General features: G+C 44.6%; 1 protein-coding gene across 2 annotated transcripts in view; it reads left to right on the top strand.

The window, feature by feature from the left end:
- The first annotated feature begins 1,118 nt into the window (after positions 1-1,118).
- The window catches only part of SH3BGRL (SH3 domain binding glutamate rich protein like), a 34,186-nt gene continuing 17,659 nt past the window's right edge, over positions 1,119-17,645 (top strand). The window contains exon 1 of one of the 2 annotated variants that reach the window (XM_026848234.1): positions 1,119-1,142. In XM_026848234.1, coding sequence (XP_026704035.1) covers positions 1,134-1,142 — 9 coding nt within the window. In that variant the 5' untranslated portion in view covers positions 1,119-1,133. Of the gene's footprint in view, positions 1,143-16,343; positions 16,380-17,645 lie in introns of those variants that run through there. The other variant, XM_026848235.1, reaches the window with a different exon arrangement.

Raw genomic sequence — 17,645 nt, 5'->3', positions numbered from 1 at the left:
TATTCAAATCCTTCGAGAGACGAAAGAAGGAGAGGCCAAAGAGTAATTAATTAGGCTTTTGCTCCTGGAAGAACCTGAGGAGGGAAGAAGCTGAATTGTACAAGCCTGGCCTGTGATTTTCTCCATTAGTGTTTAAGTTGGGTTTTGGGTAAGAGCTTCCCCTGGCTTTCCCGCAGCACCAGAAGCACTTGTGTACATCTTCCCGAAGGCACTTGGATTGCCAGTTTTATTGATCTCACGTGGAAAGGAGCCAGCTGTTTAAATTCTTCTCAGTCTTCCAAGTGTGCATTTGTTGCCAACAACTGCACCGGTCTTGACTACGGGCTTTGTCTGAGAGAATCGTGTTCGTTCATCCAACATCCCCTTGCAAGCTCCAGGAGCATGGATGAAACCTGGAGGCTGTGGAGTGGGCTGAGCTCCCCCGTGTGCCGCTCCCAGTGCTGCGGGCCGTGGAAACTGCTGCATCGAACCCCTGGAGACTGCTGCTCGGAGCCAAGAGCTTCGTGTTTGTGGTCTACAGCCCCTGCTTCCATCTCTTCAGGCTCTTTCCCCTCGCTTGTTTTGATGGCTGCGTGGGTGGTTTTCCTTCCTTACCTCCTACAGCGACTGCAGACATGGCAAAAAAAAGAGATGATCTCCAGAGTTGGTGTCAGAGTCCCACATTACGCATCAACCTTGCTGCTGTTTAGGGATATTTTTAGAGAGGAAGGGAAATTTTAGTTTATTTTTTTATTCACAAAGTTATGGTGGAGTTTCATGGGGTTTTTTGTATTGTTTTCTTACTTAGGAATCAGTCTAGGTCTTCCCTGCCCACCAGGAAATGAAAAGTGGCCTGTGGTTTGGAGAGCAAATATTTGCTTGCAGTTACTCTTTTCTTTTCTCCCACGTAACCCCAGTGAGGGACAGGAGCACTTTCTGGTGCTGCTGGTGATAGACAGCCAGTGGCAAGTGCTTTTTGGAGCATTACAGGTCACAGCTGAGGGAGAACAGCTTTGGAAAAAAGTGAGTGAAAACAAGCTGAATTGTGTGTAGCCACCAGCTCTTGTCCCTGTTCAACAGCTCCGAGCTTTGGGAAAACTGGTGAAGCTGCAGTGTCCTTCTGAAGCAATCCTAGGGAAGTAACACATGGAGAGATGGAGATTGTACAAAAAAAAAAAATTATAGTTTGAATTTAAATCCCTCTAGGGCCTTTTCCCTCTGCTTATCACAATAAATGCAAATATCGCCAGCCCAAGCTAGAATGAGCGGTCCGTGTGCTTTCTGTTTCTGTGTTATTTTGCCTCTTTGAGGTTTCTGAGCTTTGGTTTTGGTGCTTTGGGGTGTGAACAGCCCGGCGGTGCGGGAGGCAGCTCTGTGCTGAGCCTTGCTGAGGGCAAACGCAGCTGGTGGGCCTTTGTTTTTATCGGTTTTTATCAGTGGGTGCTGTGAGTGTGCCTTGTTCAGCAGGAGTGTGCAAGGTTGCAAATGTGTTGTCAGAGCCCGGATGCTGGTGGTCACGTTTGTCATCTCCAAAGCCCTGAGCAGTGGCTGCGGATGTTCCGGAGCTGCTGCTGAGCTTCCTTCTGTCAGAATGGTGCTGCCTATCAGTGCAGTTAGCACCAGAAGAAAATGCTATTTTATAAGAATAAAAATATATTTAATATTTATATTAAAAATATATAAATTTATATAAATATATTTTATAAATAGTCTTGTAATATGGTGCAAGTTTAGGTAAAAACTTGTATTACAGGGAAAATAAGCCGCATCTGTCATTTTAAAAACAATCTAGCCAAGTATATATATTTTCGTGATACTTAGCTAGTGCAATTTATATACTGTGGAGGAAAACAGACTTGTTAGGCTTGGTATTGATTTTTAAACCCGTCTCTTGTGTAAACATAATATGCACGAAGTACTTTTTTGGATACCCGGTGTTAACCAAACTTAATTTCTTTCAGTACAGTGGTATGAATTGTTCTGAATTAGAGCTCTCAGAGTGGAAGACAAAATACGTAACGCAAATTTATCAAGGCAGTTAGTGAAGATGCGTTCCATCTGCCTTGTGGTTGTTTTTTTTTTTAAGTCATTGTTCCAAACTTTAGATAAGTTAAATATTTTTCTTCAAGTATTACATTCAAATTTTTAATAAAGCCGGAGATTAAATTGGCTGCAGTTGTTGGAATAGTTTTAATATATCAAACTAAAAACCATTCTGCTGTGCTTAAATAAAACCAGTTTACTAACAGCATGAGAAAGACGGGAAATTATACTCCACGGTTCGGGCTGGGAAAGGCTTTTTGCTGAGAATATCTGTAGATTGTTTGTGCAGGTATGACAGTGTTTAGTTTGAGGTGGTGCGTCAGGATGATGTCTTTCTCACGTGCTGCTTGGGGAGAAAAGGCTGACTTTGGGAAGAAGCTGAATGCTGTCAGCATGCGCTGGCTTTGCTTGAACCCCGAACTGCAGCACTGCGTGTGATACGATCCATACAGTGTCATGTCAGTGCTAAGCACTTGCGCTTTTTTAATAAATATTTGTAAAGTTGAGCAAGGAACTTTTCGTATCCTGAGGCATTAAAGTTACGCTCAGAAAATTCCTATAGAAGTCAGTGAATTGGCCTGTGTTTAACGAGCAGAGGATGCCAAAACCCAGAGTCTGCAAGGTTATTCTGATTCCTCCCAGAAGAGGAGGAATCGGGTAGAGAGGAAACAAAACGAACTAAACAAACATTTATATATTTCAGCTGTTCAAGCTCAAACCAGGACTAAAATATTCCTCTATATGATAAAAAGAAGAGCTAAGGATGCGCCCTTGTCGTAGCCAGAGACAGATGAGCTCTGCCATACGGAGCTGTTCTTTGTGTTCCCAAACCTTGAGCTGCTGATCTGAGTTCCTGGCGCTAATCGGGGATCTGGAAACCTGAACCACATCCACAACTTGTATCAATATTATGCTATTCAAGAATGTTTCTATTCAAACATGAAAGCACAGTGTTACTGATGTTTGTTTGACCCCAGCCATATTCAGGGGAGCCCTTCAGTTTATGATTAAATTTAAAGTACTTTTGTTGGTCAGATATTTAATCAAGCCTGAAAGAGTTTTAATTGTAACATCTACTATTATTTGTCCCAGAACCTCTGTCCAGGAGCACATCCTATCCAGGACAGCACCTCCAGCTGACTACTAAGGCCCATTTTTTGAAATTGAGGAAGAAGTCAAGTGAGACCGAGGTTTAAGCCACCAGAAGAAAATGAGTTAACGTCAAACTGTGGGCTGACTAAAGCTAACACTGTCTGGATAGAGCTGAAATGGTCTTTGCATCCTGACTTACAACTTCTTCCTGTTGGGCTTAGTTTCCCCTGCGAGAAGTAGATGTGGTGATTTGATTAATTAGCTATCTGAAGTTTTGTTTTATTTGGGCTTTTTTTTCTGTGCATGAATATTGCCTCACTTTAAATTCTAAAGGCGCTTGAGCATAAAATTTTGGCTATTACCTGTAGAGAGACCTATTGTTTGAATTGCTGTGGTGTTGGAGTGAAGAAAGGAGCCAAAGGCAGCAGTGGTTTAAAAAAGGATCTTGGGGAAATCTGGAAGCTACAGGCTATCTTCCTGTGCTGGACAATTGATGTTACTCTTTGTTAGACTTTCTCCCAGGGCTTGTGGACAGAGATTGAGGAGGGGGAAGAATCAAAGCGCTGTCAGAGAAGAAAGCTGTGCTGCACAGCTGAGTTACCTGGAGCAGCCACCGAGCAGCTGAATAAGGCTGATCCCTTAATACTGAATCCCTGGACTTCCAGAAAGTTTTGGACAAGCTTTGGCCAGGTTAAAAATTTCATAAAGAAACTAAGTTGCTGTGGAATAAGAGGAAGGGATTATTTTTTTTTCTTCTTGGCTTCTATAATTGATTACACACCAGTTACATAAACCAGGTAACAGTGAAGACTTTGAAATATATAGGCAGGTTTTACTGCCTATAGCAAGGATAGAAGATAGATGTTGATCCTACAGAGCTCTGTGCTTTACCCGAAGCGGGGTGGAGGTGACGAGGCTGTTGGTGAAGGGAGGTCACACGGTGTGAGAGCAGCCTCCTGCACCTGTCCCGGGTGGGAAAGCAGGACGAAACTATCATCTTCCTGTGCAAGAGTGAGGTTTAAACTAACAATACTGTTTAGCAGGGAGGTCTGGAGCTGTACTAGGTAATTCTACAAAAATATCATGTCGGTGGTCATAAAAAACCAAATAAAATGTCAGGAATTTTTAAAAAAACAATACCACTGTATAAATCTGTGGTAATTCTGTGGCTTTAATAGACTGGAAGTGTTGTCTTTAAATGATATAAAAATGTGAGAAAAAAACATTAAGTAGGGTGCGATGATCACTGTAGGGGGAACAGCCAAATAAGGTAGAATTCTGCAGCTGAGAAAGAGCGAGCCAAAGAAGTAAGAGAAGTGATACGATCATGTCGCACACCAGAGAACAAATAGGAAGTGATTATTCATAACATCTAATGCAACAACTGGGGGAGAGCAAGTGAGGCTAGCAGGTGGCAGGTTCAGAATAAATGAAGTACTTTGTTTGACAACATATAGTTTAATGGAGAAACGCACTGCCAGAGAACGTTGTGTATGGCAAAAATTGCATGGGCTCAGGAAGCGGTGAGACAAATTAAGGGGGAAAGTCTATTAAGGGCTATTAAACATAATTACTGCACCTCTGACTCAAAACTGTGGATTATTGGACTCTGGGAAAGTCTAATGTGGTGTAGCCCTCTGCGCTCAATCTGTTGCTGTGCTCTTCCCTGGGATCTGCGGCTGGTGGAGACAGGATACTGGGGTAGACGAGTGTTGGCTCTAACCCAATAAAGCTGTTCTGTTCTTGGATGAAATTGGCTCTGCTCCCAAAATTATGGTCACAGTTTGCATTTAAAAATCTAAGAAAATGTTAGCCAGGAAAAATGTTTGATGGAAAAGAATTACATGTGTATGTTTGGGATCTGTTAATTTGTTTTTAATTTGGTGGTTATTACAAAGGCCTGCAACTGTGAACGTATTAGAAGGCTCTGGACATTTAGGTGTAACTAGAAATCTCTGAAATGTAAACAAATCCTGTATCTGTTTTATATTCAGACATACCAATGTGACTGAAATCCTAATCTCACTCTGCTTTGCAAGCTCTGGGATGCTGTGAGAGACTGTAGGTACGAGGGGAACTTTTAACTGTATTTGTCTCTCGTGTCTTAGAAACCAGGGGGGAGAAAGCAGAAGTTAGTCATAATTCTCCTTTTTGTTTCCTTCCGAACAAGTGCAGTTCAGTTCAGGAGCTGAGGACAAGGCTGTAAGAAATATTGTGTGAAGCTGTTTGTTATGCAGTAGCTGCTGGCAGGCTCAAAACTTTCTGTGGAGAGCTAAGCAGTGAAATCTCACCGTTTGGACATTGAGTAAGACTTTGTGTGGCCAAGACTTGCCATTAGATCTTCTATTTTATGTATAAAGAAATGCACTGTGGGATCCAGATGGGGTGGGGACGTTAGTGACTGGGGGAGTGAGCATGAAGCAAGCTCTGCAGGTGATAGACAGCCTCTCCCACCCAGGTTCCAGGCGGATGTTGTGCTGGGGTTGTGACAGGGGAAAACTTTTCCATTAATCAAAGCTGAAATGTCACTTTTTTCCGGGGCTCTTGGGCAGACAGGGAGATGGGAATGAGAGTTTACAGGAGTGAACATGGCTGTTCTTCCTGCCTCTCATCACTGGTCACCATCTCAGCGTTTCTTGCACACGAAACGTAAGTGTTTGGTGGTACGGACAGCAGGTGATGCCAAAACCAGCGTGGTTTTGCAGCATGAACAGCAGATGATGACATACATCACGTTTAGACCTAGGTAATAAGGTAGGTGTATCAGAAACCCCTCCCGCCTTAGGCATAGCTCAAAATAAACTGGCAAAGCCCAATGTAAACAGAAAGCAGGCAGCCTCTGGAGAAAATAAGAATAGTTTTCTCATAAAACCACATTTTTATGAGAGTAGTGGTTTCCAGGCAGGTTTAAACAGCACATCTGTATTCACCTCACGGGATCAACCTTTGGCTGTCCTAATGTCACTGGGAGTTTTGCCACGGACTACAGCAGGACAAGATTTTATTCCTTAGGAAATACTTAGTGCTGCTTATCCAAGATCACTCCTGTGTGCCTGTTGCAAATGTACTCGGCCAGAGCAGCAGCTGCAGAGCAACTGGCAGAACAGGAGGGGAGCAGAATAACTCCGTGAATGAATTTAAAAATAAATCCCAAAACATTCTCACTGGACATGGATAGAAGTGAAGTTCAAGTGAAGCTGACTTATGGATAGTAAATGCAGGTTGTTTTGTTTTTTTTTTTTTCCTCTAGGCAGGAAATACAATATATGTGAGGAGAAATAAAGAGGCGGGTTTGCAAATTTACTTGTTAGTGACCTGATAATCCTGATTAAGAACTGGAAATTCCTTTCCACCCTGTAATGCAGATAAGCAAGTCTCATGGTTCTGGTGGCTAAGTCCATGAAAGCTTTGTACTTGAGCAATCTTTCTCTAAATTTCTCTTTCCTTTCATCATATTAACATGTACCAGGAGGTAGCCGTGAGAGCCTCCATTTCACCCACGGAGGACTGAGGTTTGAGTTGTGCATGCTGTGAAAAGATCAGAGTAGGTCCATGAAACTATCTCAGGGAATGTTCCTTCCAGGAATTTACACCTGTATAAACTGAGGAGCAGCTGGACAGACAGCTCTGTCTTCCACATAATGATCTGGGACCAAAATTAGCAGGTTGGAAGGCGTTAGGGCAGCTATCACCTCACACTGCCAGCCGTCCGGCATTAGGCTGAGACTGAAGAACATCAGAGGAATGAAACTATTTTGGCTGCACGCCCAGGCCTGGAGAACTCCATCCTACAGCAAATAAACAGCTGGGGGACTTAATCTTTTAAAAAATAAAGTGCAGTGTGTATTTGTCTTAGTTTCTGATCATGGTAAGTAGATGCTAGCTTGCACAGAGGCAGAAGGAAGCTTGTGGTTTTAAAAAAAAAAAAAAAAAAGGCAGATACCATGGTGACAAGAATGATCTAAAAAAAATTAGAAAAGACAGCAGGGCTTGCAGAGTGCCCTTCAGGTCATGGCTCTGTCGGTGGCCACCAAGGTGTGGGCAGTGCCCGGATTAGCTCTTGGGCTGGGCTGGGAGGTGGCACTTCCCTTTGGGCTGCAGTGACGCAGTGGGTGACAATAGCTTGGTGGTGGGGAGGACCTTACTGCGTTGGAAAATGCTCCAGTTTTTAAAATTCCTGCAGAGAGTGATTTCAGGATGTCTCCTGAGACGTCCTCCTGAGAGCAAACTGCAAGGCGTTGGCCTTCCTGGCTACCGCAGGCAGAAGTTGGCCAACTGCTGCATTGCTTCAGCTACCGAAAGTATTCGAAACTGCACTGTGGCCAATTCTTGTGAGCTTTCTATTTATCTCCCTCTCTCTTCCCCCCTTAAAGACACGGTTTCTGAAGTTGCAATATTTTGTCCAGCTCTGCCCTAAAATACAGAAGGGATCTGGGGCCCCCAGGATGATCCACGTTTGAAATGTTACCCAGGCAATTGAACTGGTCAGAAAGCTGGTGCCCATACAGACTAGTGTCTGCTAAATCTGTCCTCTCCAGGATGCTTTGGTGTGGCTCTACTGCCCTGCTGTTCTGTCTCAGTACAGCCTCACTCTTTTGGAAAGTGGGGGAAAACTTGTATTTAATCCATAGGTCTTTTCTTATTTCCCTCTTCCTTTGTATTATGATATTTAGGTATTGCAGTTCAAGAGAAAAAGCTTTATTTTGAAAAATTTATTTGGTTTAGCTTTAGAATAGCAGTCATCAAAAAGACTCTTTTGCTAAATAATGTCTGTGGTATATATCAGTTCTCTAAATGTGGTATATTTGAGTTCTTCAAAGTGATGCAGATCAGAAGCACCTGGATTTAGCATAGGATCCCTGAGGTCATATTATATTTCTTCTTAAAGTAGATTTTTATTTAAAGATAATAAACGCCTGGCAGTATAAAGGCAGTGAAACAACAATTAATGCTGTACACTTTTAGTCTTGTCAGTTAATTTTGTCTCTCTGTGTGCTAAACCATACAGGAAGCAAACCTTCTTTTTATTGCAAACCACAGGAGCCTTGTGCAATACTTGTCTGTGCTTTTTAACTCCCTTCCTAACCAGAGTTCATCTCTCGTCAAACAAAACAAAAAGTGTTTTTCCTCTCTACTCTCTTTGCCATGCAGGACTCCTCATCGCCAGCATAAATCCAGATTCTGAAAAATAATTACATTAGCAGCTGTTTCAATAAACACCCCGGAGTGTCGCCATCCGTGGTGCGTGTTTGTCGAAGGCTGCTTTCTCAGGCTGCTTCCCCAGGAAATACTAGCCAAGTGCTGTGCCGGCTGTGGAGAGTGGAGTTTTGGGGTGAAACGAGGTGGGACCTGTGCTGGTTTGTTTTAACTGACGTAACACGACAGCCAACCGCTTGTCATAGGGTGTAGTTGCTGCCAACATTGTGTGGACTACTGAAACCTGTCCCGGAGCCCCCTGTGAAAATGAAGAGAAAGGAGGAATAATTCTGGCTTTCAGAGAGAGATTGGCTGAAAAAAGCAGACTCAGAACCTGACAGCGGTGGTGAGGTCCAGACCTTCAGGACTAAAGCCCTCTTTAAACGCTTCTAGAGCAAGCAGTCAGGTTTTCAGTGGCACCCACAGTGCCTTTCCCCCTGTTTTTCTCAGCCCCATTGGGAACTTTTGAATATCTAGGAATATGTCATGTTCCAGAGAGTTTTCTGCGTCTCATGTGATACTGAGCCTGATTATCTTGTTGGAGATTAGCCTTCTGTGTGTTAAATTGCATTCTAGTCAGTGCCTAAAGCCTGTCTGTCTGTGAAGCTGGGCTGTGGTGTATTTGATACTGTTTGTAGAAACAGCCACAAATGATCCCTAACCCAAATAACAAAGTAAATAAGCAGTGATTTGAAAAATTTAATTATTCCTGCCAACAATAGCTTTGGAAAGGAAGCTCTGAGGTGAAGGGTGCATTCAAAATCGTTCAAGGAGTCTGTGACAGACGTAGCTTAGACTTCAGAAATTTTTCTTCTGCTTAGCAAAAGCTCCCATTTCCTGAGACTGTTTTGTGCCTCAGATAAGAGAGTACCAGCGAGATGCTGAGGATGTAGAGACACCGGCAACACACGGAACAGTCGTGCCAGGAGAAGGAGCTGTTGCTGGAGGCTGCCCTCTGCTCAGGTCCTCCCTGAGTTGCCCATTGAGCGCCCCAGGGCCAAAGGAAGGGGTGAGCACAAACAGCTTCTCCTTCCCTCACAGCTGACCCGGCTGGCACCGCCTGGAAGAGGGGACATGAAAGCGTGACAGAGAGCCCACGTGTGGTGGGAAAACATCTTTTCCCTGAGGGGAAGGGCCGGGTGCAGGCACTAACCTGTACGGCGTTGTCGGAACGTTACACCAGGTTACACAAGTAGGAACGTTACACAAGGTTTCCTGAAGCATGCAGTTCTCTGCTGTTCTGCCCGAGTTGTGCCAAGCAACTCACTGTGAACGTCAGTAGTGATTAATGAGGGAAAATTCAGAAGCTGTGTTATAAATTTAGAAGCGAAGGCAGAATATAATTTTATAATTTTATAGGAATAAGAACAAGCTAAACAGTGCTTGGGTACGCCGGGGAGTCTTCGCTCCGCAACCGGCGCACACTGTACAAGGCAATACCACTTCCTTTATAGTCTAGCTTAATTACATATTCATAAATGGGCATATTTCTTCCGAGAAGTTTCTACCTCCAAGCTGTGCGGGCGTAGTAGGGCTTCTTGAATCTTCTCGAACCTTCTGGTGTGGTTGGGGGATTCAATACAGGGGTCTTTCTGGAAGTATCCCCTTCTCCCTTTGCCTATGCGCAGCAACAGTCCTCATAACATAGTCTGTGGTTGCAAAACTTTTAACCAACTTAACAACAAAACCATGGCTGCTTCCTTTTAACGTGTATATACACCGCAAAATGCTTGCAGCACATCTGTTTCCTGTATGCCCACACTAAAGGTCACTCTGTTTCACAACACGAATCACCGCTGCATTCCTCACAGCTGTAACACCAGGTTGGTTGTTACGATTTCTGCTTTCCTGCTAACCTTAAACCTTGCTCAGGTAAGTGGAGTTGCTGGAGATATTCAGGCTGATACATCATGAGTTCATTCCAGACCTGGGGTTGGTTTTTGTTAAGCAGGTGCTGGGGTTTGCACGTCCTTCTCCTGGATAGTTTTTGAAGCCTGGCTGTTCGCCGCAGGATAACGCATTTGGTTCCTTTGCTTCTCCTGCCCGCTCTCATCTCTGTGATGTTCAGGAGTTGTTAGTTTTATATCAGTTTCTGGGAGGAGCACATCTATTTGTTTTTATTTAACCCTGTGCAGAGTTTGGATGCTGTGGCTAGGTACACATTAGACGTCCAGGGAGTTCAGCCTGCCAAGCTCCAAGTCTGCTGCAGAAAACAACTGTGTGCAATAAATGAGGAGTTCATATTCCGCTGCTGCTTATGCTTTGTTAACGGATAACCGAGATAATGGAGCCTGTATTCCTGCTGTAGGAAACTGTCTCTCTGTTGGTTTTGGACCAGACGAGCAGTTTTCAGGCTTATGAAAGTCAAATGCCACAAAATTGACTTAGAAAATAGCCAAGGGTCAATTTATTTTGTATTGTAATGGTGGTGTTTTGATTATCGTTGTTCCGGGTGCAGCGATGGTTCGGGGATGGTGTCAGCACACGTGGTTAAAACTGTGGCTTTGCAATACATCAGCGTTTCTTTATGTTCTAATCTAAAGCAAGATAAGGGGGAGCTTAGGTCTGGAAGCACGTATTTTGCAAGATACATTTATTTTGGCTAACTTTAGTAGTCTAGTCACAAAAGAAACTAGAAAAACCTCTGATATGTGAATATTTGCGCTTGAAAATCCTTCCTGTTGCTGAATGAAGCCAAGGCCTGGGACAGGAATGGCCTGAGGCCAGGGTTTCATGTATGCTTTCAGACGGTATTGCTCTGGGAGAGGCAGCTCTGCATCCCCTGGCTGGTTTCTTTCCCTGCCCTCTCCTTGTGATGACACCAGTACCCACAAGTCAGCGTGCTGGGCTGGGTTGGGGCTCCCCAAAGCAGTACTGATGGTAACTGGAAGAGTTTCTCCAGCTCAGACCTCCCCGTAGCCACGCCAAGGCCTACACTGGTGCAAGAAGGGGGGAATACATGCTCAGAGACAACAAGCCTTTGGAGCTGAAGAGGAAGTCTTTTTCCATAACCCCGATTTGTGCAGGTTGAACGTATACGGTCCCAGCGACGAGCCGTGCTTCCCCGACAGTGTCTCCTGGATAAGCAGACTTGGACCTGGCACTGGAGGAGGAGGTGAGGTTTGAGAGCAGCCTGGAGAGAGCCCCTGCACCAGGACCGGCAGGTTTTTGATGCTGGAGAGCTCTGGGCATATGAATTGCAAGCTGCTGGCAGCCAGTGCCCAGAGACAGCAGGCCGCTTCGAGTGCAAAGTCCATCTTTAATCAAACAGGGCTCCTGGTGGGGCTGTTTGCAGAAATTGCGTGCAGGGAGGGGAAGATCATGCTGCTCCTCGCTCCTCCCGCAGCCGCAGCGGCCTGAAGCCCAGCGTGAGCAGAGAGTTAAGCAGTACTTGGGCATCCCCCCTGTTCTAAATCAAGCACAGATCCTTCCTTCGGAGAGAGGACAAGCGTTAAGTCTGACACCTCTCCAGATCTTAAACACCTCTCCCGGTGTGCAGCAGTTGGAAGCTTCATTTGCATTCGCTGTTTTTCTGTGTTCATGCGTTTAGCGGCTTTGGTGCCTCTTCTAGTAACAGCTCTGGTGCTGCCAGCCCCTTCCTGCAACTTCTTGGGTTTTAACTCCTCCCTTGCCCAGCTGCTGGGGGGTTTGTGTTTCATGTGTGTGGAAATAGACTGTAAAAAGGCTTCTGCCATCATAACAATAAATGCCTCTGTTTTTTCGGTTGATGATGGAATGAGATTTTAAATATTTTAAATCTGGCATTAAAACCCCTGAAAATAGAAGTTTTGGTTGTGTGGGATTGTTTCTGAAAGCCAGACAAATAATCCCGTTGGTCATTGCTGTCACTTTTCACGTAACTTCAAGAAAAAAAAAAACAACAACCAAACACAACCAAAAAAATCCCAAACAAACGCAAAGCTAATCTCTTGATGTACAGAAGGGATCTGAATTTGGAGAGGGGACTGATCGTTTCCAGAGGCACTGTAATCAGCCAGTGCAGTGATGTGCTCGGAGGTGTTGGCATGCCAAACCATCTGGATTAAAAAAAGCAGATAATATTGGGTAACTCTTCATGTTGTATATACATCTTGCTTTGAATCGTGTGGGGAGGGTGGGAGTTGTTCAGACATGCGGCGCAGCCGAGGGTGTTTAGTTGTGGCACTTCAGCCACTACTACTGGTCGCTGGCCAGATGGAAAGCTCTCTGTAGGAATGCCGCTTACCTAGTGATTGAAAGTAGTGTCTTGCAGGGTTTAGTAAATCCAGGTTACCGAGGACCATGATGTGGACTGCACACAGATCCTTATTTTTGCCCCATTGGATTTAGAAACAGATCATTTTAGAGTCATGTCGTGTGTAGTGGTTCTTTCTCCCACAGCAATTAATAACCTGATTGTCACTGTAAGTCAGTGTGTTGAGCACAGAGCAGAGATGAGCACACGTGGAGTGAATATCTTTGATTATTTGAACCAGATCACAACAGTAAATTAATTCCTTTGTATTGGAGTTTATCTCAGTTTTAACCGTGTAGCTCCTTCCTCCGGGATGAACTCTGAATGTGTTTCCAGCTGAGGAGCCACAGGTAACTAGGGAAAACCTTTCCTTAAGAAAAGTGAAACATGAGACAGGTGTGTATATATATATATATTCTAGCACAATAAATTAGTCCATATTTGTGATAAAGCCTTGAAATAATGTTTTTTATTACGTCTGTGCTTCTAGCCTTTTAACAGGCCATGACTGCTATGGAGAGGAGCATTGGCATCCTGACTTCTGCATAACTTTGATTTGGCAATAGTGACTCTTCTTAGAGGACTTTACAGAATTAATAGAAGCATCTAAAGCAGACAGTAGAGGGATGTTTAATTTCTTTTTTCAGTGAGGATGCAGGTATCCTGACTAAAGGCACGTTTCATCGGGTTGGCACAGCCATCCAGAAGACTCTTGTGAGTTCTGTGCATCTGCCTAGTAGGCTTTGTGGCTGAGCTGGACTCGGGCAAAACAAGTAGGGTGCTGCTGGTGGGGTACATGAACCTTAGCAGGCCAGGAAATGTGAAATAGGTGACTGAAAAAATATATTGGGGAGCAGTCAGTGAGGAGGAGAGTTAAAGGGGAATGTGCAATGTCACCCTCCTTTTCCTTGCAGTCTAGAGAGAAAGGTTTGCTTCTGAATTTGGTGGCTTCAGTAGGAAAAGAGGTGAGTTTCCAGCTGACAGAACCATTTTCATGTACTGCGACAAAACCTGAAGTTTATTAAATGGTACTTTTCTACAGTGTCTTCGGGTGTTGCTGATAAGATGTTCTGTGTTAGAAACCTGGGAGCACCACAATACTCCTTGACAAGCAAAGGATGAATGATTCACCCCCTCCAATTACTTGTTCAGAGCAGAATTTGACTTAAGCTGTGATAATATGTTGATCCATAAGGTGCCTTCATAGAAAGTAAACTTAAAACACATTAAAAAGTAATCAAAGCTTCATTAGGCAGTGCTGCTACTGCTGTTTGCCAGAAGCTGAGAAGATATAAATAAGGAAATGTTACTTGTCCTCATACTTGACTAATGGGTAAAGGAATTTGCTCTTGGCCACTGTTGGAGAAAAGTAGCTAAACAGCCATTTGATGCAATGCAGCAAGTCAGTTCTGGCCTATTTATGGCCTTTTAGTTTCTTTCTTATTAAAATTTGACTGTAATAGAGCTTTGGCAGAATCAACTGTATTGCACGTCTGACGCAAGACTAGCGACACTCAAAAATCCTGCTGCGACGTTAAACTCAAATCCTGCATACATTTAAATGAAAGAATTGATATCATTTGAGTCCACATATTTTTGACTGTTCATATCATGCAGCACTAACAAAGGTGAATTTACAGATTTGCTTCTGTCAACTGCTCATGGCATGATGCCTACAAAATGATTAAGGGGTCGCTTAATGTACTCCAGCCTTGAGTTCTGCTAGCAGATGTCGACTTTTGTAGACAAATAGCCTATATACCCCAAATCTCCATGTAGTGTAACTGTAAAAAGCCTTTGGGGCCTATTTCTGAGCAGTTGCTTTCCACAACCATTGCACTTGTGCTGCACACTGTTCGCAGCGCTGTACTTACACCTCTGCCTGAAGTGGTGGTGTTCAAGGTTAAAAGTTTTAGAACAGCGTAACAATATTATGCTTAGGTCAAGAAAGGTGTTCTTTGTCTATGTTAAAGCCAAAGGCATCCCTCGTCAGAAGAACAAGTGAATAGCCACCTTTGAGCAAGGGCATCCTGGAGCCATTAGAGCTTGCAGAGGGTACATTGCCAACTTGGCAAGGAAACTCAAGGTCTACGTATCCTTGGCTGAACTACCCTCATTCTAATACTAAAAATGTGGCCTACAGGTCAAGAAGACCCTTGCCCAGGTGAAGACCCTTCCCCTGAGCAGATGTAGTAGTAGAAGTATTGTGTCAGCAGTATTAATTGTAATGTAAATTACTAACCAGTCATTGTAGAGAGGATGGACTTGGAGAGTTACTAACTCTGCAAGTTTTGTGTATAAATACAGTGTGAAAAGTCCTGTTGGTGTGCTTGATTTGTGGGAAACCACTGAGCACCTAGGCTGGAGCAACCCTAAAATAACAAAGCAGTTCTGAGTGTGTGATCATTGACCTGTTGCGCATCAGGTGATGAATCTGCTTTTCGGACACCAGTGTGACACTGAGCACTCCCTTGGATCTCCCCTGGGTGGGAAGGAACGCTGTCCTGTCTGCATCCCATGGTGATGGAAACCAGGCATTAGTGGTATTTACACCATTACCTTTCCTAAGTGTGTATTATACTTCATGAGGCACAAAAGTCCTTGCCTTGAGCGTAGGCAGTGTGTCCTGTCCCACCTTTCAGGCTCATACACGTGTTGCATTTAAGATAATGAATTAATTTGGTAAGAGATGAATCCCCTTGTGTTCTAGGGGGTCCTCAGAGATTAGAGAGGCTGGGGGCAGCTGGACTTGGCTCTTAATAGTTACGCCATTTATTGCTGTGACTCTAGGCCTGACAGGAGATGCACAAACAGCCCGTAGGCTGTAGGTCTGGTTGCATTCAAGAGAAGCAGTCGGGGAAATGAATAGTATGATTGATTCTTATGCACCATCTACAGATTCTTTGAGGTTGTCTATGATAAATGCACAGACTGCAGGTTGGCTCTCTAGCACTACACACAGAAAACAATTGCAGTCACACACACTTAATTCCTGGGTAATCACTTGGCGTGTAGCCGAGGGCCCAAGTCTTACCAAAAAGTGTCCCTTCTTGGGGGGAGGAGTGTGAGGAGCACAAACCCGTTGATTTGTCTCTCCAATTTGGTGTCGGATTGTCATCCCTTCAAGTTAGATACAAACTCGGGGTAGTATTTATCTAAGGGTGTGTTTGTGTGAGTGGGTGGGACTGTGGTCAAGGTTGTTTCTTGAGTAGCAACACAGCACATTCCTTGGTGCAAGGTGTGTGCTGGTTTGGTGGGAAAAGGGGAAGAATGAGAGGTAAGTTCTGCAGAGTTCTGCGAAACAGTCCTTAAGAGACGAGGAAGAGCAGGAGATAAATCTGCATAGTTGTGTCAAATATTCCTTGAGAAAAGTGGAAGAACGGGACCGTCCGGCCTCCACCCCGCTTCGCATTCCTCCTCGGTGCCACGGCAACACAAATCACTGGCTCTCCATCCCGTCCTGTGTTTGTTCCGGGCACCGTGTGTTAAGGAAATGTGTGTTTTGCAGTTTTTTCGTTGTTTTGCTTTTCCCACACTTCCAACAACGCGTGCACCGTGTGTGTCCGCACGTCCGTAGCACAAAGGCAGCTGGTTCCTTGAACTTCAGGAGAGTCAGGCAGTTCGGGACCTGCTCTGCAGCCTGCCTTGCTGGGCTGCACCAACTGGAGGAGCCAGGCCTGTCTTACTGCCAAGGGGGCTAAACGCCAGCTCCCACTGCGGATTTTATTCTCTTTGCAGCCTGTGTCAAAGAGTAAATAAAAGCCACTGGAGTTGGGTCCATGAGGGCCTTGGGCTCCATCGAGAATCCTGATCCCCAGGACTTTAGTACATGGAGGTGACCATTAACTTTCATGTTTGGCTCTTCTGGTAGGAAACAACTTGTTGAATGCACTAGGATTTTTGGCTTGGGTTTTGTTGGTGTGGGATTTAACAAATTTTTAGGCCCTGGGTTATTGAATGAGTACAGTTACAATGGCATTATAATCCATAAGAGAAGCTTTTAGTTTTGTTCTCACGAGTCAGCTTTTCCATTTATGTAACTTTCTACTGTTTCTGGAGCAATTTGTGGTTTTGTTTTGGGAAGGACAGACTTTGTTCTAGCTGTTATCCCTGGCTTGTGCTGCAAATCTGGTCCGTGGTGTGGTACCTTATGCCTGGATGATGCCCCGCTGCAGGCAGACCATGTGCTTCCAGGCGTGATGCGACCTCCAGGTTACGTTGCAAAAACATTTCAGTAGCCTGGATTTTTCCCCAAACCTTGCTGTTGAGTGGTGGTCCTTTTACATCCTTTCACCCCAGGACTTTTTCCTGCTTTTAAACAGTTTCTTCCAGAGCCACACATGAAAAGCGGGAATCTGGTCGCTGCTCTCGCAGCAAGCTGGGGCTCATTCCCTCCTGCCCTGGGTCTCCGGCTGGCACGTGGGGCTAATGCAGCCCAGGGTCAGTGGGTGCCTGGTGGCGAGAACCATGTCCAAATAAACAACTTCTAAGCTGTTTGGGGCAAGCCACATCAAGAGAGAGCTGCTGTAGCAGCTATGCAGGATATGCCATGGGCTTTCCCAAAGGGCCCTGGAGGGAGAGAGTAAGTACATATGGAGCCCATCTGGACACTGCCTAGTTTCTGAGGAAAGAAAAAAAAAAAAAAAAAAAAAAAAAAAAAAGGCAGCACAAGTACAGAGTGAGCTTTTCCAGCCCCCTGTGTTTGATTTAGGTCGCATAAGTTCACGGTGGTTTTGCTATGTTTGTCCTCAATCTCATTCCTTACAGACCAGAAACCAAGCATTGGGAGCGAGAATGATGACATTGCTACGTGTAATGCTCGGCTTAAAATAGCCTGAACAAAGAAGTGGTTTGAGTTCTGTAATGATAATTGCCCAGACCTAAAAATAGGTCGATATTCTACCAGGCAGAGAGAAGCAAGAGTGAGACACGAATTGCTGGGAGAGACCTCAGAGGCAGCCTGCAAGGTTCTGATCAAGCAGGTCATTGCTGTAGGTGCCTACAAGTTTCCCCACCCTGTGACCACCATTTACAGTGGATGGTGGCCACCGGCACCACCAGAACTGGCACTTCTGAATTTTAAGCTAATGGGGGGGGGGGG

This window comes from Athene cunicularia (genome assembly GCF_003259725.1).
Source record: "Athene cunicularia isolate RWA chromosome 4 unlocalized genomic scaffold, athCun1 chr4_part3, whole genome shotgun sequence".
NCBI classification, from domain to species: Eukaryota; Metazoa; Chordata; class Aves; order Strigiformes; family Strigidae; genus Athene; species Athene cunicularia.
This window is presented reverse-complemented; position numbering and strand designations above follow the sequence as displayed.